General features: G+C 39.2%; 1 protein-coding gene across 8 annotated transcripts in view; it reads right to left on the bottom strand.

Annotated features, from left to right (window-relative positions):
• The window catches only part of NTRK2 (neurotrophic receptor tyrosine kinase 2), a 222,050-nt gene that overhangs the window by 192,534 nt on the left and 4,975 nt on the right, over positions 1–24,541 (bottom strand). For all 8 annotated transcript variants that reach the window (XM_054178966.1, XM_054178959.1, XM_054178961.1 and 5 more), the window contains exons 2-5: positions 12,787–12,861; positions 12,498–12,569; positions 4,171–4,239; positions 559–713 (exon numbers count right to left, since the gene is read on the bottom strand). In XM_054178966.1, coding sequence (XP_054034941.1) covers positions 559–713; positions 4,171–4,239; positions 12,498–12,569; positions 12,787–12,861 — 371 coding nt within the window. The remainder of the gene's footprint in view (positions 1–558; positions 714–4,170; positions 4,240–12,497; positions 12,570–12,786; positions 12,862–24,541) is intronic.

The following is a 24,541-nucleotide window of genomic DNA, read 5'->3' as shown; positions in this document are numbered from 1 at the left end:
AACTAAGCTTGTTATGACTCTTTTGCTAAGCCTTCACAAGTGAACTCAGAAGAATTCTACCTGTGTGAAGAACAGAGCTATAACTGATTGTCTTTATTGGCACACAGTTGTTCTGAATTTTCTTCCTATACTCCCAGCACTAGAGTTTGTATTTTTGAAGGAAAATAAAAGACTTCAGTAACTGTAAATACCTGTAAAAAAAATCAAGAAGGTACAACTTTGTGTGCATTTAACCTGAAAGCCCTACTGTTTAGTTTAACATTAGAAGTACTGTTACATAGTTTAATGGCACATGCATGTTAGACCATTCTTGTATGTACTACAATCAGTGTTCTGTTTTCCTGCACATGAACAACGGTACATTTTTAAAGGATCAAGGTAAATAAAGAGCTTTACATGAAGCTCCCACAATTGCTCCATATAGGATGATAGAGCATTTAGCAGTTAACATCTCTACTGAAACCTTTTCCTTTATCATCCTGATAGGTATCTTGTAAAAAGTCACATTTGTTTTCCCTGCCTCATAACAGCAGTAATTTTATGTTAAAAGAGTATTACCGCAGTTCGGGACCTTCATATCCAGCAATGCTGTCCGCTTGTTGTTGTCATCTATGCAATATAAATCCTGAGTTTCTGTGTAAAACTTGGTCTCTTGAAATTTCTTGATCCACATAATTTCACAGGAACACTTGAATGGATTGTCCACCAATATCCTATAGCAAAAAAATCCAGTTTATTTAGAATGCAGAATGGGTCATGCATATAGAAAAAAAACATGGCAGGCAGGGGGATTTCAAGCACTCATTTGGGTGAAAGCAAAAGTTGAACCCTTAACACAAGAAGGACAAAGAATGCAACCTTAATAACCTCAATGCAATGTGTGATCAGAGAGATCACACATGGGATTCAACTACTATCTCAAATTCATCCCTGTATATCAGCAGTACATGAACTACTGGGCTTTCCATTTTATTTCACATAATATTTATTTCAAAATTCTCTCTTCTACATTGGACTCTCTGTGCAGCTACATCACAAAGGATAATGCCAGAAACTGCTTTCTACTGTGAGGTGGTAAATTCTTTATAGCGCCAAACAGCCATGGATTATATACGAGCTCTAACAAATTATAATCATAAAAAAAAGATTTTACCTAACCTTCAAAATTCATCCCCTACAACACTCTAGAAAATATCACAGTAAAATCCTAGATAATGTCACGAAGAAACGCTAAGTAAAAAAATGGCCCTGAAGCAGAAATGTGTCTCCCAACTACATCATATGCTGCATGGAATTTAGACCACAGGTTAAAAAATGTATGAAACTCAAGTTTTAAAATTCAATAAACAAAATATAATGCGATAACATCCAAATAAAATACGACCAGAAACATCCCAGTGTCTACAAAAGAAGTGACCCAATGTTATTTTTTTCTCCTACAGACATAAATGGGATCAAATAAAGCATGTTCAAGTGACTGTTTAAGGCATCTCATTACAAGAACAATTGTTCATAAACAAAATTTCAGAGGTATTTTCAAGGTACAGAAACAAAACTCAAGTTGCTCATAGAATCTATACTTTAAAATGCCTCCTGAAGACATGAAGTGTGCAAACAATGAAAAATTCGGCTTATCAGAGTTCCTGTTCCCCCAAAGCCATCCGTAGTTCTTTAAGGATTAGCAGCTGCAGGGATCAAGCTCACAATTGTCTGAAAGAGTAACTTGTATTCACAGAAGTCATCTGCTGGACTTTAAAACGCCAGCACATGGACAAGAATTGCTTGTGTAATGACATCAGGATCCTTTGGGTCACAACCTACAACATGCATTTTCAAAACATGTTTTGTCCTGTAACTTCCAGGTAAAAGAGAAATTTCCCTTGACCAGGGACTGAGCAGTCCTTTTCTTCCAGTGTTTTATTTTGTGTTAAACCTATCAAAAGAGTTAGGCACATCATAGGCAGGTTGCTGGATAGAGGCATAATGGTCCTGCACATACACTTGTGCGTAAAGGATCTGGCCTAGTAAAAGCAAATTATGTATCTTTATCTCATTTGCTGTAATTTTAATTTTAATGCTGCAGCTACAGTTTGTTCTAAAAGAAGCCTTTCAAAGTGGCATCTCCTTGTCTACAATACCTGGTGAATACCTCCTACTTCACCCTATCCTGAACTTTTCATCCCTTTATGTTTTGATTTACAAGAGTGCTAACAGGACACTTTTTCGTTGCCTTCAGAGAAAGCTCCTCAGAAGGTAATTACGGCATCATTCTCCTCTCTCCTCTCTGATTTTCCACAAATGTATTAGTGACTTATCAAGAGAATTTTTCAACTGACAGCAATTTTATCACTGTTCCTACACCTTCAGGCTCTGCTTTTTTCACTCAACTTTCTTACCTTCACATACCCATGTCTGTTTATCTGTTTACCACAGTCTGTTTGAATAATTCAGTTCTTCCTTCCTTACACTCCAAGACCATGACACTACCTAAATTTTATATCCACTCTCTCCCTCAGTTTGTCCTTCACCACACCTCACTTTAACCTTCACACTATGTATTTTCCCCATTTCTGCCTCACTCCCACTAGCCTTCCTCTGCTTCTACTACCACAACAATGAATGGCCATTGTTCAACTCCGCTACTAACAATACAAATATATTCACTCCTAATTCACATCAGCCAGTTGCTTTGCCCTTAAGTGCTATTTCTCTGCTTATTAAACTTCATTTCCATAATTCACATCATGTATTTGTAACATCTGATTTGCTCATTCTCTATCTCAAATCCATTCTAACTTCTTTCTCCCCAGGAATAAACCATCTTCATAAAGTTCATTAACACAAATGTTTCTACTTCAAAACCTTTGTAAGCACTCACTGCAACCCACAGCCTAAAAGAATCTGGGCACCTGGCAGCAGACAAACTTCAAGAAGATGGAAGCCTTCAAAATTGCAGTCACATCTATTATTGAACGCTTCCTACACTACAGCTTACCCACCCTGGTATTTCTGCAACCCAGGGATAGGGATAAAGAAGACATCATTTCTTCACTAACTGCTGAGGAAGATTAGAAGCTGAAGCCTTGCACTATGCACTTGTCAGAGTCTGGTATCTATTTTTAATACAGTCATGACAACTACAAAACATAGAATCTACAGCCAAGTACACACTAACAATGGCTTTTTGGCAGGGACTAGAAACACCATATGAAGAAACTGGGACTTCAGAACCAATAGACATATGGAGGGCATACCGCAATAGGAGTGCTCTGCATCTAGCTAGTCTCTCCATCAGAGTGCTCAGTGATGACCAATTTATGCAAACAAAACTCCAGTAAGCAGTGTTCCCTGGACTGCAAAGAACGTCTTTTACCACCTTAATTATCGCAAAACATAGTTAAGGGGTATAATCTCATTTTATGGCACTGGGATTTGGTCATTTCATTTCTCCCATGATGAAGTTCACCACATGAAGTCAAGGATTGCAAGGCTGGTGTTGCAATACTTAGGCACTTTGGAAAATTTTTGACTTGGCTCTGAGCTCCAGGAGAGCAATCCTCCACTCCTCTGCAGCCCTCCCAAAGTTCCTGCAGGTTCTCTGTAGTCCCATGTATTTGCAAAAAAATGCACATGATCTAAATTTTGGAACGTACACCAATACAGAACTTCTGCTCAATGAAACAGAGGACAAAAATTTCATATTGGAACAATCAACAAATATATGTTTACCAGTGCTTCATTATCAAATTCTTACATAAAACACATGCAACTCAAAGGATTTGAGAAAATAATAATATTCTTCAGTAGCCAACCAGTAGCATAGCAGCTGTGGGGCCAATATAAGAATACGAGAGAAGTTTCATTTGATGATCTGTAGCCCAAATATTTAATACAAATAATCTCACAATAAAATATTTTATAGCTGAAGGGAAGAGGTTATTTCACCTCTGCATTAAAAAAAAAAAAAAATAAAATAAAATTTGGCCCTCTTGAAGCCCTGGAATGAAAATATCTCTGTATTTAAATACCCATCATTGCTTCTTTCTTTGGATCAGAATTCCATTCTTATTCACTGATGAACCTCTCTCTACCTTCAACAGAACAAACTTCAAAGTCTTGTTTTTCCACTACAGCCAAAAATAAACTTTATTTTAAGAAATGACAACTTACAGATCAGACAAACCCAGATGGCGAAAAGGCTTCTTGGACAAACTTGAGAGTTTGTTTCTGGATAAATTGCTATGGGAAAAGAGAAAGATTGAATTAATTAGACTTGCATCTTCTTCAACCAAGTATACAATTTCTTGCTCTTAAAAAAATTGAGAACTCAAACTACTTCTGAAAATCCCTTAATCACTGATTTCAGGTGTAAAGAAATGGTGCTGCACCTCACTTGAGAGTTTGAGGGGTTTCACAGGTTTTAATCCACTCTGCAAACAAAGTTAAATATATTCACAGCCAAACTGCAGGGATCAATACTTCCAGTTTTAGCACTTCTGTCCGTTGCAGAAAAGCAGTAGATTTAATTGTGTTTCAAAAGTATTTTGTAAAGTCCAGGTGTTGATTACACGCTCGATTTATTCATAAGTGAAATGGGTGTATCCCTTTCTTTGATGCTGCACCAAACTCTGTTCTCACATAAGTCTTCCTCACATGCTAGCACACATCCACATCAGAGTCTTTTAGTTCTTGTTTTCAAATTTTATGTACAATATGCACCCACATGGAAGATCAAAAGGAAAACTGTAAAATGCCTATATTGGGCTTTTTTATGTCAATTAAGCATTTACGGTTTCCAGTGGCAATTAAGGGAAAGCTCCTCTCATTATGCAAAGAAATGTTCATCTGAATCAGAGATACTCCTTCCGCACCAGGCTTACAAAATTTTTGTCTCTACTCCAAAACAAAACTATGCAGCTTTTCTACAGTTTTATCAGTCCACTAGTTAATGATATTGAGGGCACTAAAGGTGTAACTGTACAACAGAACAGTGTTGTGTGTCAAAATACTACAAGTTTTATGTGGTATTAGAAAGGCACCATAAGGGCTCCATAGTAAAAGTTGCACTGCATTTAAAACCAGGGATTAAACCTCCTTTTTCCCCCGTGACTGAAAACACAGTATTTACCTCTCAAATTTTCAGTCCTTGTTCCCTGAGCACAAGGCAATTTTCAGAGAAATTACAGACTGGACATTAGGAAGAAATTCTTTCCTATGAGGGTGGTGAGACACTGGAACAGGTTGCCCAGAGAAGTTGTGGACACCTCATCCCTGGAAGTGTTTAAGAACAGGCTGCTCTAGTAGACGGTGTCTCTGCCCGTGGCAGGAGACTTGGAACTAGGTCATCTCAAGGTCCCTTCCAACTCAAGCCATTCTATGATTCTATGACCTTATTTACAAAACTTCCTTGCTGATTCCTTCTGGCAGACAACTGCCTGAAGTTTACACACTGACTGGTCCTAATGTGTGAGAACAAAATAGATAACCTACTATGCATTAGTCATGTGAACTGGACTGCCCTGTGGCAGGTGCTGGTGGAAATATATCCTGACACATCAGATACAAACAGAATTTGCACATACTAAGATTCTTTTCCCTATGGAGTATAAGTCTTATGTTGGGAAGTTGAAAGAAAGAAGCTGAATCCTCACACAGACTTGGACTTTTGTCTCAAGCACCAAGGCACTATGATAATTCCACCTCTGCAATTCTAACACTGCCCAATCAGCACACGCAGACGCCTCTATGGTAGTATGAAAGCATGCATCTGCTTCTCTCTCAGCGTGCAGCAACTAAACCCTACCTTTGTCAAAAGTCAGCCACATATACAGCTGGCTTTTTACCTGCAGACAGGTGCCCATGCAACTCACTACTCTAGTGAGAGGCAACCTATTCCAGGTCATGAGACAACCAGGTTTGACTCCCAGTTTCCACACAACAGAGGACCCTGCTCTTATGTATTGGGAGGCCCCCCACAGCCATTAAATGATGGGTTGGCACTCTAATAGGAGAACCAGGCTCAAACACTGCAAAATCCAAGGTGATTTCAAACCCTCTAGCAACAGCATTTTATAAATACCAAACTAACACAACACAAATCTGAAAACAGGTTACAAACATCTTACATAAGAGCCCCAGCCCCAGCCATCCACTGAGATAGCATTTCTGTCTTTTTTATTTCAAGAAAATAGCACCTAAAAATATAATTTTTTCACAAGTACCTTACAAACATAAAGACCAATTTTGGAAGAGGGCTTGCTGTTAGTAACCCAGCATGGACACTATGCCCGGAAGTCCTGCCTTTCCTAAAAATTTCCCTAAGGCTGCTTACATGTTTCATTGCTCTACTTACTCATGGACATCTAACTCATCCTATCTCTTTGTGAGGTGCCAAGCTGCCTGCTTCAGTGCTATAAACTCTGTTAGACAGCAGACTGTGAGAATTCAGCACTGCCATGGCTCTATCTTCCTGTCATTTAGCCTTATACTAGTCACTGCTTTTGGAGGACTATTGCACACAATTAGGCAGAACAATAGCCCTCAGTTGCTTAGATTCATAAGCCAGATTTACTGCTCAAACATTACCAGGTATGTCACTTTCTGAACACTTTGTGCAGGTATCAATGATGCCGTGTGAGCCAGTGAAAAAAAAGGGAGTGACAATTTAAGTAAAACTATCAAGAATACCAAGTCGTTATTTTGTTTTCAGCAACTCCAGTTCTGAAAAAGCAAATACATCTCAATAGCTTTGTCTTTTCAGATTTTTACCAGTTCTGCTCGATTTGCACAAAGAAAAGGAAGTCAGAACAGCTAAAATGTAATTAAAAATTCCTGTGCCTATACTCTTAAGCACGGGTTGAAACATTTAGTGCTTTCAAGTCTGTAGCTTTTTTTGTGATGTAGCTTAGTGCTCTAGGAATTTTTATGCTGACAAGTAATTCAGCAGAAATTTTTCCAACTACTGTAACAAATGTATCCCCTTAAATGACACTTTGACAGTAAATGTAATGTAATTTTTCATAAACAGAGCACTTTATATTGATTATAGAGATGCCTGCTGCAGACTCTCTAATTCATGTTCAGTGAAAAAACATACCACGCTTATCATGGAGTAGATAACGACTGCACTCCTACTTCCATGGAAAGAAAATATAAATTAGTTCCCCAATTCAACTGTACATAAAAAGATCACAGTGAGAAGCCCATATGGGGTTCTAAAGTGTTCAGGGTTTGTTTTTTTTCCCTTAAAAAAACCCTCTGGAGTACAGAGCCTGGCTCCAAAGCTGTACCTAGAGAGAGGAGCCCTAACTCAGCTGAAAACAAACCTGTGGCAATATGAGTGCAAAAGCAGCCTGAGAAACTCAATAAATCTTTACACAGCTAGCAAGACAGGCACAGCTATAACACCTATAGCATTCCTGGCAAGGGTAAGCAGGAAGGAAGAGGAGGGAAGAGATCTAGGGAGAACTGGGGAAAGGAAGCAAAGAAGTGGCCATTTTGCTACACCCAGCTTCCCTCCACAGGGACTCTGCTTATGAATCAGCCCTGGGTGCAAGCATGGGAAAATCTGCAGCAAGATCTCAAATGGTTTGAATTGGTTGCCTTACCTAAATCTGAACAATGTAGAGATATGAACACATCTCAGTATCTAGAGCTGTATACATACTACACTCAAAAATCTATGATTAAGCAATGCAATTACACACAGCCTGGCAGGTAACAACAGCTATTTTTCAAAGTCTTTGGAAGTACACACTTGATGTGAAATGTATTTTTATATTTAAAGGTACTGACTATGCACATGTCTCATATAGGCCCATTAAAATTACTGTTATCACCAGCTAATTTTATAAACTACAGCACTACTAAACTAGGATTGTGTAACAGCTTGTTAAACTTGACTGTTGACTACTTTGAGTGTAAGGTCAATAAGAATCTCAGAATCAGATAAGCAAGGCTATTAACTACACTTAAGTAACATCTATTAGTGCATTTGTTTTCCTGTTGCTGATTTTACTACTCAAATCCTCTCATCATATATAGCTCTATAAAGACATCTGTGCTACAGAAGTTTGTCCAAGAAAAAGAAGTAATAACAAAAAAAGGTTTAAAGAGATATTTTTTAATAAATTCCTTATAATCTGGTATTTTACATGATGCATAAAATAAATACTGAATTCCTATAATAAAGCTCCTTAATCACATCAAAAGATTTTTCATTGAAGAAAGAGGAAACTGTAACAGTATCACTATCGAAATCAAAGCTTATACAGTAACATCAAGTCTTCAGACAAGTGTTTGGAGTTTTTGTTTTCTTTATGGGGACAGTAACAAAAACTGATCCTCCTCAATGAAATGCAAAGACCTGTACTCAAAGCTTGTTCTGGCAAAATGAAAGTATTTCACCTCTTCATAGTTTTCAGTGTCCTGACCACAAAAGGAGCCTCACTTCATTCCCAGTGCGCTCAACAGGGGTCATTGCTGATGACAACAACCAGATGCACTGAGGCTTTCAAAAACATTTTCGTGTTCATCAAGACTTGCCAGAGAAAACAAATGCAAGTTTGTTTATTTTGCAGAATCACAGAATGTTAAGGGCTGGAAGGGACCTCAAAAGGTCATCCAGCCCAACCCCCCTGTCCGAGCAGGATCACCTAGAGTAGATTACATCTGGGCAGGTTTTGAATATCTCCTGAGAAGCAAACTCTGCAACCCCTCTGGATAGCCTGTTCTAGTGTTCTGTCACCCTCACAGTGAAAAAAATTTTCCTTGTGTTTCCATGGAACTTCCTACGCCTCAACTTCCACACACTGCCTCCTCTTCCACCCATTGCCCCTTGTCCTGTCATTGGGCATCACCAAGAAGAGCCTGACTCTATCCTCTTGCCACTCACCCTTTACATATTTATAAACATTAACAAGGTCACCCCTCAGGCTCTTTCTCTCCAGGCTAAAGAGCCCCAGCTCCCTCAGTCTCTCTTCATAAGGGAGATGTTCCACTCCCTTAATCATTTCTGTGGCTCTGCAGTAGACTCTTTCAAGCAGTTCCCTGTCCTGTTCATTGCTGGCTCATGGTCAACATTCTATCCACTAGGACCCCCAGGTCCTTTCCCCCTTCACTGCTCTACAGCAGGTCAGTCCCCAACCTATACTGATACATGGGGTTGTTCTTTCCCAGGTGCAAGACTCTACTCTTACCCTTGTTGAATTTAATTAAATATACCCCTGTCCAACTCTCCAGCCTGTCCAAGTCTCGCTGAAGGGCAGTGCAACCCCCTGCTGCGTCAGCCACTCCACCCGGTTTGGTGTCATCAGTGCACTCTGTGCCCTCATCCAGGTTGTTGATGAATACATTGGTCCCAGTACCGATTCCTGAGAGACTCCACTAGATACAGGCCTCCAACTTAGACTCCATACTGTTGACCACAACTCTCTGACTTCCTTCCTTGAAACAGTTCACATTCCACCTTGACCATCCACACCACATTTCCTCAGTTCATCTGCAAGGATGCTGTGGGAGATGGTGTCAAATACTTTACTGAAATGAAGATAAACCACATCCACTGCTCTACCATAATTTGTCCACCTGGTTAGGTTCTCATAAAAGGCTATCAAGTTAGTCAAACTTGACTTCCCCTTGGTAAAACCATGTTGACTGCTCCTAATGACCCTCTTGTCCTTGATATGCCTAAGGACAGCACCAAGCATAAGTTATTCCATTACCTTTTCAGGGATAGAGTCTGACTGGTATATAGTTACCTGGGTCCTCCTTCTTACCCTTTTTGAAGATTAGAGTGACATTTGCCCCTCCAGTCAGGGATAATAGCATTGGCAAAAATACGTCTCCATACTTACTACTTTGTAATGTGCACATAGAGCAGGTGGGATCACTTAATGTTTTCCATCTTGTCTAGGCTTATTCTATGTCTGCTCACATAACTAAATCCCCAACGAAAAGAAACACAGAATAAGACTAGATAGCTCCTGGTTCATAGCATACACACACCACATCAGGATGCCAGTCAGCCTAAGAAGGATTTTTATGAACTATATAGAATACATAGAATATATAGAATAAACCAGGTTGGAAGAGACCTTCAAGATCATCGCGTCCAACCCATCAACCAATCCAACACCACCTAAACAACTAACCCATGGCACCAAGCACCCCATCAAGTCTTCTCCTGAAAACCTCCAATGATGACGACTCCACCACCTCCCCAGGCAGCCCATTCCAATGGGCAATCACTTTCTCTGTATAGAACTTTTTCCTAACATCCAGCCTGAACCTCCCCTGGCACTGCCTGAGACTGTAGTAAGGACTGCTACACATTTCATGTTTGACTACAAGTTCCACCTGAAGCTCAGCCTATGGTTGAAGTGTTTTAAAGACAAATGTTCAAGTGGATTCTGTAGTGCCTAACAAGCCATATATGCACAACGATCCTTTTCCCTTAAATGAAAACTCTAATAAGGTCTCCCTGTTCTGTCCAATGGACAGTTTACAGAAAATCTGTTTACCTATATAATTTCTGGTTAGAAGCAACCATTGGCTACAGATACCATGACTGCATGAAACCCATGTCCCTAGGAAAAAAAGCCTATAAAGAGGATCCCACTGTCTCAGTTACCTTTTGCAGTGTCTGCTTGCCAACACGTCTGGGAAGGTCTTCCAAACACCTGTTTACTTTGCTCCAAATTAAACTTTCTCTCTCTGTACTCATGGTTATAGAGAGAAGTGATTGCTCTCCTCATTATAATTGCTCTTCTTTCAAAGGTAAGAACAAGCATATTCCTTTTCAGTCTTCTCTTTATTAGACTGAATATATTCAGTCTCTGAATCTCCTCAAATTATTTGCTCTACAAGCTTCTTACAGCTCTGTTGCTCTTCTCTAGGATCTTTCAAGATGGGTAGATTCAGTGTCCTAATCTACTTACAGTATTCCAATAGGTGCCTTCCCAGTAGCTAAGGTAACAGGGTAAAGATGTAAAAATCTAACACAAAATCCCATTTGATCCCAGACAGAATTTGCTTTGTTCTGCAGCATTATGGTGAGATTCTGTTCCAGTGCAGCCATTAAATCTTTCTCTGCAAATGTGCCTCTCAGTTAGCAATTCCATGTATTTCCACAGCCAGTGCATGTGCAATTTGCTTTACGGAATTTCATTTTTTACAATTATAATTCACTGAACAACTGTGACACAGGTAAACACACAAATTCACTGTGGAAGATACTTCCCTTATATTACCAATTGATTATAGTAAAAGCTATGTGCTTTATTTATGATTATACGAAGTAATATGTAAGCCTCATGCACCAACCAATATCTGGTTCACACTCATCCAGTGATTGTTCCACATGAAGGACAGACAGAAGTTGCTGCTTAGGTCGACATAGACATTTATGTCCACTTCCTTACATGAAATAATTGCCATTCTTTGGAAAAACAGAGGTGCAGAAAGTGATCAGCCTTGTGCTCTGTTTAACAGTTCTTCTCCATTACAAGGAAGTATATTATAAGCCTGAGACTTGGCCTTTTGTCTTTCCAATCTCATCAGGACTTTAACAAAAGAAAGGTGTTGAGTGCAAAGTATCTAACAAAGACAGAAGAAATTAAACCCACACTTGAATAATAGGCTACAGCAGGGCACCTTTGAGGAACCGAGCCACTCACCTGATTTCAATGTTTTATATGACCAGATCCACCTTTTTTTATGTTAGTAGTCAAGTGACATACTTACATCTGTCCCAGAAAAAGGCTTCAGGAACTTATATTAAAGAGAAACAAAATCTTTCATTCTAGCTAGTAATTTTTATCTCCACTTAAAAAGAACTTCTATTGGTTCAGCCTCTGCTAAGTGAAAAGTGTTAAGTAATCTAGAAAAACACAGCGAAGCTGCGCAGGCAGAAACCTTGCTTTCTCAAGTTAAAGAACCACAAACCACATTTAAATGTGCAAGTAACCTCATCTTCTTATGATCCCCAGGACATAAGTTCACAGTTATGCCACTGTCTCCGGACACACACACTGGTCAGATTACATCAGACATGCTCCATGCATTCACCTACTGCCCTGTAGCTGCTAAAACATGCTCAGCCCACTGAATCAGAATAGAGCTAGTCAAACCCATGATGCTGAGTGTGATGCATAGTGCGGACATCACGCCTTTGGCATCAACTCACTTAGCTGAGAAAGGCACTCTTTGTGCTGCACTACTTGCCACAAAACACACACCCAAAGTCCATTGTTAGAGACAGGATAATGAACTAGATGGTCTTCTTACCATCCCACATTATGCTCTTATGATTTCCCAGCTCCCTACCATCCATGTTCTGCCAGTTCCTTACCACACATGTCTTATTTAAGGCAAATTAATGAGAGAGAATAACTATATCTGTCTTATTAAAACATGGAAATGGTAAAAGACAGAAATAAATTAACAATTATATAAGGTAATAGCTTTGACTTACAAGAAAAGATGTCACTCTTACTCACATGTATTGTAGGTTGACGTTTTTCACAAATGCATGACGGGACACAAATCTCAAGCCTGAATCCACCACAGTCCTGTGAAAACACATAAAACTGTTAGAATATTTCATTTACAATATAGCAGAAAGAATAACGATAATAATGTTTAAAATAGAGAGTGTGGATGAAATCTGAAAAAGGATGATCTACAACTGTTCTCTACAACATAGTTAAGTCTACACTCTGAGGTCTCTATATAATTTTATAAGTAAAAGGAAAATAACTTTAAAAAATGTGCAGCTCATATACTTACAGATTTTTAAGTCCAACATAAAATCCAACTTCATTATCATTGATACTTTCTAATTTTCGCTGATTTGCAATATAACTGTTAAAAGAGGAAGAGAGAAAAAAGTATGAAAGTGGATCCTTCTATGACTTTTACTGTTCACAGATCAAACACTTACGTCTGAAAGTCAGTAGGAATTGCTAGCCCATTGCAATTAACACTAAGTTCCAGGCAGAGCATCTGCAGAGTACAAGTGCTCCTTAAAATCTTCTCCGTAATTCAAATACTTTGAGGGACTGGGCTAGAGGAGAAACTCTTGAGTTTTACAGAGGGGAAACAAAGTCCTGTTCATCAAGGAAGTAAGTCACTTTGAAGGCACAGTAAATAAAGCTGCATTACAGTGTCACCATTTTCCAGGACTCATTTCCCTATTTCACAGATTTCTCAACAGCAAAACGGTCTGCTTTAATGTGGCAGTGGAGCTACTCCCAGATGTACCAAGGGGGAATCTGACTGTCCTAGCCTTTTCTCTCCTGTTGCTAACTTGATCACTTCTTAAACTGATTTTCTCCTGCCACAAAGTAGTTTCAGTTCTATTTACAAAGTGTGGCATTAGAAAAACTGAGGAAAATGAGCTTGTACTTCATAATGCTATATACGCAAGCAGAAATTAATACAAACTGTCATAGCAGTCTAAAGCACTGAGTTCACTCATGTCATGAATATCTGCCTGAACCCCTAAAGGATGTGGGCATGCAAGCTGGTCTTTGTGTTACCATTATGTGAAATAAGATAAGAAGGGTGTGTCCAGCAGGTGTAGGGAAGTTCTTCTACCTCTCTACTTGGCCCTGGGGAGACTACACCTGGAATACTGTGTCCAGTTTTGGGCTCCCCAGTTCAAGAAAGACAGAAAACTGGTGCAGAGGATCTAACAGAGAGCCATGAGGATGATTAGGGAACTTGAGCATCTCCCGTATGAAGAGAGACTGGGAGACCTGGAGCTATTTAGTCTTGAGAAGACTGAGAGGGGATCTCATCAATGTCTATAAGTATCTGAGATGTGGGTGTCAAGTGAAGTGGGCTAAGCTCTTTTGAGTGGTGCACAGTAATAACACAAGGAACAACAGGTTCAAACTTGAACACAGAAGATTTCACCTCAACATAAGAAGAAACTTCTTCACAGTGAGAGTGGCAGAGCACTGGAACAGGCTGCCCAGGAAGGTTGTGGAGTCCCCTTCTCTGGAGACTTTCAAAACCCTGGATGCATTCCTGTGCAGACTACCCTAAGTGACCCTGCTCTGGCAGGGGTGTTGAACCTGATAATCTCTTGAGGTCCCTTCCAACCTCTAATATACTGTGAGATCTATGAAAAATCCATAACATCCCATAGACCTGAAATTAAAACATTTTACAGGCAATGCATGGGATGAGATATAACCTGTTACCACTTCTGCAGCAAGAACAAAGGTTTCATGGTGCAAATCATGCAGTCTAGGAAGAGGAACTAAAGAGAAAATGTAATTAACTGACATTATGGGCAGAAAAGTAAGCCTGATGTTAAAAGATGCCTTGATAAAGAGTCCATGCTTTTCAAAAGATAACTTCAGTCCCACAACCTCAAATAGAGAATGCCCTTTATCTTCATGAGCATCCAGAACTAACCAAAGCTGCAGGTTTTCCTGAAAAGGAATCTTTCCTTGCCAGAGTGGAACTTGTCCTCACTTTAAGCATTTTTTTTTAAGGTTGCTATTATTTAAAGGGAATTCTGGTGAATTGGAAAGAAGAGGTACTTCTTTCCCAGAGGCAAATCATCTGCCTCAACTGGTATGCTAAGAGAAATTCACAGTGCATCCATATCTCAACAGAAGCTTTAAAATTCCAAAAGTTGAGTTGGGCTGTTCTCCAAAGCTGTAAAGCTGACTTGGGCTATGCATTTGCCAAGTATTAGGAGAAGCAAAACATTTACCCTAATGGGATCCATTCTCCCTTGGGAAAAAGAAGAGCAGTAAAAAGATGATACATAATGCTAGACAAAACACATCACTACAGCACCATTCCTGGAGGACTTCTTAGGAAAAAATTAACATGGTGCACCCATTACAAGGGAAGAAGGTCCTCTGTATTTTGTTTCCTTCCTTGGATTTTTTAAGATAATCTGATTTACTCTCTTGGAGTTTATTAATCTGGGGTTTTGGGTTTTGGCTAGTAAATTTGCATATTTTGCCAAGTAAAAGCAACAAATTAGTTTTTAAAAACTATCAGTTCTGCCATATGACAATTCTGCAATGAATGCTTTCTCTGAACCTGCCCTGAAGAAGAACTCACAATTTATTTATCACCTTCTCAGGATCTCATGATATTAAATTAAATTCATGCAAGAGTTGTCAAAGATATCTTCCTCATCCTGCTCTCAGTGTTGAACCAAGAAGAATTCTGTCAGACCAGACATAGATGGAGAAAACACAGACAAGCAGGAATTGAGGAAAATGGACAGAGAAACAAGGAGGAAGAAGACAGAGACTCTCAAGAATAACAGAAACTAAGCAATCAGTTGTACTATCTGAACACTAACCCATCAGAAAAAAACTCTGACAAATGCTGCCAAAACACTGATCCATCACTTTAATGTACTTATAACCCATCCAAATCTGACATTGCAATTTAAGTCCAAAAATATCTAACCAGATCCACTACAAGAAGCTGCAGAACCTGATAGAACTTACAGTGTCATACTGAAATACAAGTGTATTACATCATAGGGTAAGCCTTAGACAGTGTAAAACTGCTTAGATCTGCTGAAGTTAGTGAATCTACTATAATTTACATTAGATGAAGACCTGAATATGAGCATACAGTCTATATAAAAAGATCACTATTGGTCCACTAGAGAAAAAATTAAAGAATTCTGTTTGGGAAGAAGAAGCAGCATGAGCTAATTTACTTCCCTTCTCTTACTGCATCCCTTAAAAGAAAAAGGGATGGGAGGCATACTGTACTCTGAGCTAGTATTAACTTCTTGATTGATTTATGATTCCAGCTCCTAATTGAAATAACCAAAAGAAACGACTGATTTTGCTGTAGGGACCCAGGAAAAATTCTAACTATCTCAAAACACTAACTGCTCTGCAATACATTTGTAAAAACACTCTCAGTAGAACATGACAGTAAAGCAAATTTCACAGTTGGAAATCCTTCAAGAAAGAGTGGACAGATATAATTTACCATAAGCAGGTCACATCCTCTTATGCTTCCTTACTTGTTTAACAAGTCTGTTTTAAATTAAGCCTGTGCAGCTCTTTCATAGCAGTGAGAAAGAAAGGAGTACAATGACGTAGATGTACACTGTAAGGGGAAGTTGTTCTTCTGTTTAATTTAGAGGAAGGTTTGAAATAAAACCTCTCCCTAACTGAAGTCTATTTTTACCTTCTTCACAACTAATCTACCTTGATGTTACTTATCATCAAACATTAATACTATAAAAGCTCTGACTTGCAGTGGGTGATGCTGAGAAATGTAATTTGCCTGCCTGCCCTTAAGAATATCCACCCTACTCTCTAACTGAACATTTTTATTGTAGCAAGAAGAAAAACATCCTGACTCATGGCTGGCTGAAGTCATGTGAGCTGCCTGGAAGCTCCCACTGCACACCACAGCAAAGCATAGCACCGCCAAAACCTGGCTGGATAGGACCCAGTTGGATCACATGTATCAGCTCACAAATACCAATTGCTGCCTCTAAACTAAACCTTCAGCTGCCTACAATACTATTTGCTTGATTATACTATAGCATTCTGCTTCTCCTTCAGTGAGTCATCAGTAAACAATATTTGTTTTCAGACCTTTAATTTCATCTCCCCTTTGTAAACTACTCATTATTTCTAATAAAGGCATTCAGAATCACACACCTACTGACTGCACATTGCAACCTACGATAACATGTTCATCTCGGCACACTTCAGCAACCATTGCATAATGTCACATACTCATACTTCATCACTTCTGCAACATTCTGTAATGGATATTTTAAAATCCAATCATGCAAGAGCTATCTCCTTCAAGTAAGTTTTCCTTCCAGAGGGTAGTCTTCACTTCTGCTCATAACACATGTGAGAGATTACAGATACAGCATGTGGGTAACATCAATGAAGCAACTTCTGAACTGCAAGAGCATGAAGAGAAATCAGGTTCTCTAATATGGTCTAGGTTATTTTGTGCCTTAATAACAACAAAAAATATTCACTCTAACTTTCAAGTCTTCTTAACCTGAAGACAAAAAAAGACAAGGGAAAAAAAAAAAAACACCAACCACCAAAAAACCCTAGCTAGTGGCAGAAGTATACCTTCCTAAATTATTTTACTCTATTTCCTGTGGATTAATGTATGCTGAAAGTATGCTACTCCATTTGGAGCTATTAGGACATGCTGGAAAATTACTGCAACATAGATGAGAGCAAATAACACTGTAATTCAGTTCCAGAAGTATTTCTGTTGCCAGAAAACTCCCTTTATGGGATATATATATTCTTAACACTCAAAAAAAACAATTATCTGGTTCATATATTGGGGGGGGGGGGAGGGGGAGGGGTAATATAGAGTTTTTAAAGTTAATAAGCATTCCCTGGTGAAACATTTCTGAAATTTAGGGAAACAATTATATTCCAAGTTATTTTTTCACTAAATCTTTAGAGAAAAAAGCAGCACACTCCTGACACTGAACTGTCAGTAGACGAATTAGCATTTAATGAGAGGTCATGTATGTTCCTGATCTTCACTACTGTGAAAGCTGTATGGTAACACTGACAGCTAAATACTGCAAAGCTCCCAAGTGCTGTATTTTCACACAAACTAAAATATCAGACCAAGTTCATCAAAAGATTTGCTCAATCTTATGGGCATTTTCAACACACCTGGGCTGATTTATGGTTATGCATCAAAATCATGCAAAAATTATAAGCTTGACACAACAGCTGATGAAATCTGGCAGATTTAGATGGGTTTCACTTGCAGTCCCTCTGAAACCAAATTTAAATTAATGCTCGAGGGGTATGAACTCAGTTGGAAAAGTTAGCATAGAGCTTACACAATGTTGCACATTAGGAACGTCAGGTTTCAGGCAGATGTGTGAACCAATGCTACATTCTCTTCTCAACTAACCTATCTTTCTACATAGGATCAAGCTCCCCCTAGGAAGGAAACTAACGGCAAACACAATCCTGCAAGAGACAAGCTTTCTACAGGCTTACTGCAATTATTCTATTCTATTTTGCTGCACCACCAGTGCCAGACCTTCATATCATCAATCTCCAGAAAAAGAACTTCTACTGCTAAAAAAGTGCACCGTAACTCAAATAAATAAATAAATAAATAAATAAATAAATAAATAAATAAATAAATAAATAAATAAATAAATAAATAAATAAATAAATGAGTCAATGTCCAGTTAGTCCACTGTGAACTTCCCTAGTTTTGCTCAATTTCACCAGTGGGCACTATAATATTGGCTGGCTGGTATCTCCTGACAAATTCTGAGCAAGTACTGTGGTGGCGTTTTTTTTAAAGTGTGAATCACTGTATTTTACAAAGAGTGAAAAACTGATTGCCACTATCACAGGCTCCTTAGATCATCCTTCAGGGTGGGTTTTTTCCCTCCCATTTAGAGTATTTAACCATGAGTCACAGAAGACTACAGGAGGTAGCTCTCTACATGCTAGTACTGCAGCTCTGGAGCCAACATCATTAGCTCTGGAATCCTCCTTTACATCCATTGGCACACACAATCTTTGAGCAAATCCTTCACTATGCTGATCTCACATTCAGACATCATGTTGTACAGGGTGATCCAGAACTCATCATCTCATGGCCAAGGTCACAAATCAGGTACCTTCAAGAATTCCCTATTCTGTGCCAAATACCAAGAGACAGCAGGACTCAGACATTCTGCTCCATACCAATGTACTATGATTACCCAATTAGTAGTATCCAATTAGTAGTACACAACTACCATTGGGAATTGCTCCTCCAAAGCCATCAACCTAAACAATTTGTGCCTACTCACCAGCTTAAAGCAGGAGAAAGTGGGAATCCAGCAGCTATTGCAGTCCTGGTTTAGGACTGCAGGAGCAGATCCATGCTCTTGCTTATGATTACAACTCCCTGGGACAAGGAAAGCCTATAGTTTGGCAGCAAACTTCAGTTACCCCTCTTTACAGCATGCAAACATGAAGGCAAAAGCAAAAATAAATTAGTATGTCTGCAATGCGGTTTAATGAAGAAGCTACTATATTTAGAGACAGAGAAAACAACATAATACACCCTTGGCCTTACCTAAGTTTCTGGTTTGGCTTTAAGGTCTTTTCTTCAAATAGAAGATTATCAAATCAAGCAAACTCTCAAGACATTTTAATGCAGCTTTCCAAATTCAAGATTCATGCCCTTGACAAGCACCACCTTCACTGTCACCTTCTCCAATATGCTTATTTAACAGTCTTCTCCATTCAGAGAACTGTCCACCTCCTTGAGCTCCATGGGATTCACACATTTAGTATTTCATCAAGACATCAATTTCTGAAATTTATCCAGAGGTCAACTGACAGCTACAGTTTACCTTTTCCCTAGCAAAGATATTCTGGAAATGTTGATACTCCTTGATATTGTCCAGAAGAAATATCATCTGGCCAGACAATAACCTATTTATTAAAAAATAATCATTGACCTTCAGTAAACTTATCTACAAAACACATTCCATCCACTGTGTACGAAATACTCTCAGCGGACTGCTGGGAGGAATCTTGAACTCCTGTACAATCCTTTAATATATACACTAAAAATCAAACATTAAGTAACAAACAAAAGGAGAGTACTGAATGTGGCTTTCTATTAGCTCTCAACACAAAGTAGACACAAGGTGATGATGATTATTATTATTAAATAATAATAACAACAATAGTAAGCTCACAAGGAAAAAAATATCTTTTCAGAGGAATGAATAAATGCAATAAATATATGTGACATTTATTTCTCGTACAGAACCACCTAGTGTGGTGACTGCGGTAGCACAACCACTTTCTTTTTCAAAACTTGCATGTACCACCTCCTTAGCTGTCAGTGGTCTTGATGCAAATGAATACGGCAAAACATCAGTTCAATAACAGCACTGTAAAAATGCTCCTAATCATCCTTTATATACATCTTTTTAGGTTCCTCGGTGAATCAAAACATTAAAGCATCTTGTTTGATATCAAAATCTTTGAATTCTCTTCTTTCCAGGCACCCATCTTCAACCAGTGAATTTGTGGAAAGGATTTCTGAAGTGAGTTTCACATGCTTCAGACAATCCTTGTTGACATAAATCAGCAGTGCTTTACAACATTTTAAGTATTTTTCCTATCTCCAGGTTTTGACATGTTCAGTGTTCGCTGACTCTTTGATTCAGGGTAAGAAATTCATACTGTATACTTTTAACATAATTTAAAGTACTGGGTTTGGTTGAGCTGGAGTTAATTCTCCTCAGAGCATCTTTCTAGTGCTGTGTTTTGCAGTGCTGTAGCTGGGTGTTGATAACACACCAGCATTTTGGCTACTGCTGAAGGAGCACCCAGGCTGTGTTTTTCCAACATTTCCCAGCCCCAAGAGTACGCTGAGGGGTGGGCAAGATTTTCAGAGGGGACACAGCCAGGCCAGCTGACTCAAACTGACCAAAAGGGTATTCCATGCCGCATGAAGTCAGCTCAGATATATAAACGAAAGAAGGAAGTGTGGGGACATTCATTGATGGCCTCTGTTTTTGAAAACAACTGCTACACATAGTGGCCTGCTTCCAGGGAGTGACCAAAACATCATCCAGTTTGATGGGAAGCAGAGAATAACATCCTTGTTTGCTTTTGTTTCCATGCATGGCCTTTGCTTTTGCTTTGCATTATTAAAATTGCTTCTATCTTATTACAGGCTTTTTGTTCTATTTTCCCCCCTCCCCTGTTTATCTAAGAAGGTGAGTGACAGAGCAGCTTTGGTGGGTATTTGGCTCCCAGCCAGAATCAAACCACCACACTCTACCATCTTCCCCTCAAATTAAACTCTCACCCTGTATGCACCTCTCTCATGAGGTAACATTTTTTGCTACAGTAGTCTTCAGACTTCTTCACTGCTTCTGCAAAACTGTCTTCCCCTTATCCACCACTACTTTCATGGCATTTCTCATTTACCCTTACAACTTTTGTTGCCACTACTGCTTAGGAGTAGAGCAATTTTTTTCTCATTTGCCAGCCTGTTTCTCCTTAAGATTCTCAAGACCACATCGCACGCCTACACACACCTTTCAGCATCTCTCCACCCTGCGCACTTTTGCAGCACTCCTCTTGCCCTAGGATGTGCATGGTGGAGGTGAAGTGTTGCAATTATACAGCACCAAGCAGATATTTTAATGATACCTCCTAAACCTTTCATTTCAGACACTCACTGCAAAGACCAGAATTGCTTCAAGTTAAACAGTTCATTAGAAGTCGTAAAAATATGTAGAAGTGATCTACAGCAGGCAAAAACTATGCATACAACCAGATCCAGCAAACAGAAGGAATCTCCTTGTCTCAAATCAGACAGGAATGCCTTGGAGGACTGGCAGAAACATTCAGGGCAGGAAAGGTTCGACAGTCTTTCTTCCACCTACACCCACCTCCAGGACAAGTGGTATCTATTTTTGAAACTCTGCCACCTAGCTCCACATCCCCCTGATGACACAGGCTCCAGGAAGCAAGAAAATCACTACATACAAACATGGACCTGCAGTGATGTCGAGTGCAGAAGTAGTATGCAGCATTAGTATTATTCCTTGACGTCACATGGATTTATGTCAGTTCAATATATTTGTAAATTTATTTGAATCTAACCCTGAAAGCTTAAAATTTTGTGTACATGTATACATATATGTGCAATACACTGTTATTTATATTGCTGCCACTCTAAACTGTGAAATACTTCAGCATACGCGTTAGTACAGTTAGTCCCACAAAGTCAACAGAACTGCTCCCAGCAGGATTACAGCCTGTGTTTATCAGGTAAGGATCACAGAATGCATAATGTATTCCAAAACCTGCTTCTAAAAATTAGGAAGAGGCAGGGCTCGAAGGGAGAGTAGGAGATGAATATGCAACAGATTACTCACCCATGTAAGGGGGGGGGGGGGGGGGGGGGGGGGGGTGGATGGGGGAGGCATTTATCCTTCCTCAACTAGATCCATATCCCTCAAACAGATAACTCTGCTTGAAGTAAAAAAATGAATATATGCCTGTGTGACACAGGACACCACAGATTTGGAAGTCCATCAAGGGGTTCTTTTCCCTAAGGGAAGATACCATGATATTAAAAAGCAAGCTGAGAGAGGGCAGTCTCAAACTTACCTGTTTATACAGTTCTAATTTTTGCTGTGATTTGAACGCTTAGTGGAGCATGGCCCACCTGCCTTACTACACAAATACACAGCACAATAAATTGTCTTGCTCTCTGACCCAGAAGCACATTTAAATACTCCAAGCCAAGACAACTCAGACAGGAAGAACTAAGGCAAGCCCACATCTGTACACCATCCAGGACAGTAGTTAAGACACTAACATGCAAGACCTTGGTTCAGACCCATGTTCTGCTTCAAGCAGAGCAGTTCCACTTGTGATGCTGAAATGCTCATCAGGGACCACAAATCATCTTACTCCACAGTATGGCCCTGCTTGCTAAACCGAAGATCTCACTTTTTCTACTCATTCCAATGAACTAAGCCCCCAAGGCTTTTTTATACAGGGATGCCTCCATTGGGTAATTTGCACTAGAACCTAATTTAGCCTCCTGAATCACTTCCTGGAAGAAGTAAGCTCTCCATTGCTGCCAGGCAAGTAGCCAGCTAAGTGCCTTTGCTACACAGTCAGTAGATAGTTACAAGATTTTAAATGCTAAGACCTGCAACAGTCTCAGACATGATTAGAAAGTCCAGCACATGACACCCACAGTGCATACTGTGAAGTGCCTCCCAATCCAGGGCCAGTAAGTCTGACATGACCAGTATGCACATTTTTTATGCTCACTGTGCCCTACACATTCTTCATATGGAATAATGCATCTGATTGTGCAGTGTGGAACATCCACACCTCACAAGATAACTACTGGATACAGCCTTAATTGTTTTAACCTTAATGGTTGGGAAATAAAAAAGGGTTAAAAACATTTCATTTAAATCTAAAACTAGGAGATTTCTTTTGGCTTAACTGTTAAATCATGAAGAAAAATAAGGAATTTGCCCAACCCCAACCACAGCTTTATCCACAAACTCTTCCAGAAGGAGCTCAAGTGTTGCCATTTCACAGCTTTTCTGTTTCAGCAATGGACTGATTTGTACTGCCTATCTTTTATTTATACATCAGACAACTGGATTTGCATGTCCTTTATGGATCCAGCACAAGCTTCTGTGGTGAATGCAGCTGCAACAGTTTTGCGCTAGGAAGTGCAGGTTCATTTCAATACAGAATTACCCAAAAACTTTGTTAAGAGATCCCTCTAAAACTCAATCTCAATTCTTCCTACCTCAGCATCCTTAGTCTACAGTCAGGAAGCATTTGAAATCCAACAAAAGCTGCAAGTCAAAAATACATCAAATAATGAAGCTACAGGCCCATTTCTTTCAAACTTAAACCAGGCAAAAAACAACTTGAATGAAAGTTCCTTTTATCCTTTGTACTAAACTGCTCTACCCTGGTGAAAAGCAATTACCATCCAGTTTTGTCACTGACTTTAACAAGGCCAGAGCCAGCCTCGGCTTCCTCCTATAATAAAAGGTATCTAAGTACCTTTATGGATCAGGGCTTAGCAAATTCTTGTTCAAGTCATACCATTTAGAAATTACACTCTCTTAAAGTGCACCTGAAAATGCCTCAGGCCTTTGGCTTGCCTTCTTTGACTTTCTCTCCCTTCTGCAAAAACTCTCATTTCTTCAGATCTTGTCTAGGAACCAAAGAATATTGACCTGAAATCTGACCTTCAAGAATGTATCCTACTGATGACAACAGAAGCCAGAAACAGGAACAGCTGCATTCATATGAAATATATTTAAGTTTCAACTATAGCTTCTGTCAATGAACAACACCCAATGGAAGTAGTTTTCTTCCAGGAGACTTACAAAAATTGCATATTCACCACAGAATTTCCATGTCATGGCTCCCTTCCTCAAAGTCCATTATGGTTGTCTGATGTTTAAGAAAGAGGACCTCCACACGCATACTTCAAGAGAAGTAATTGGATTTACTTTTTGCACTTTCTGAAAACACAGGCTCACAGTCAAACAAGAATTAAGGTGCATCTCCATTAAACTTGATTTTAATAGCAGCTCTGTGCTTATATGCATCTGGAGGAAGAGATCCTGGCAAATATAAACAGTGTCTAGTAACAGAGTGTGTTTATATCCCAGACAGCACAGGCTTTCAAGCCTCTATGAATTTACTTCTCCATTTGAAATGCATGCAAGTTAATGAATTTACACAATTGGTGCTTCACTTTTTAAAGGGTATTTTTCAAAGAGAGCTTTTTCAGATGTAATAAACCAAATACATCCTTAACATCTATAAAGTACTGAGTTTGGTTTACAGTTCTCTGCCCTGTTTTTCTTCTTTTATTACTCTTCATTATCTGCTACACTCATCAAACTTGGGCCAGGATATTTGGATGGCCATCTTCACTGACATATTATTAGACATTTGGTAGTGACACAAGATAAACATGGGAGAAAGAGAACTGCAGTCTAAAG

Source organism: Dryobates pubescens, chromosome Z, assembly GCF_014839835.1.
Source record: "Dryobates pubescens isolate bDryPub1 chromosome Z, bDryPub1.pri, whole genome shotgun sequence".
In the NCBI taxonomy this organism is placed as follows: domain Eukaryota; kingdom Metazoa; phylum Chordata; class Aves; order Piciformes; family Picidae; genus Dryobates; species Dryobates pubescens.
Note: the sequence above shows the minus strand (reverse complement) of the source record. Positions and strands in the feature narration are given on the sequence as shown.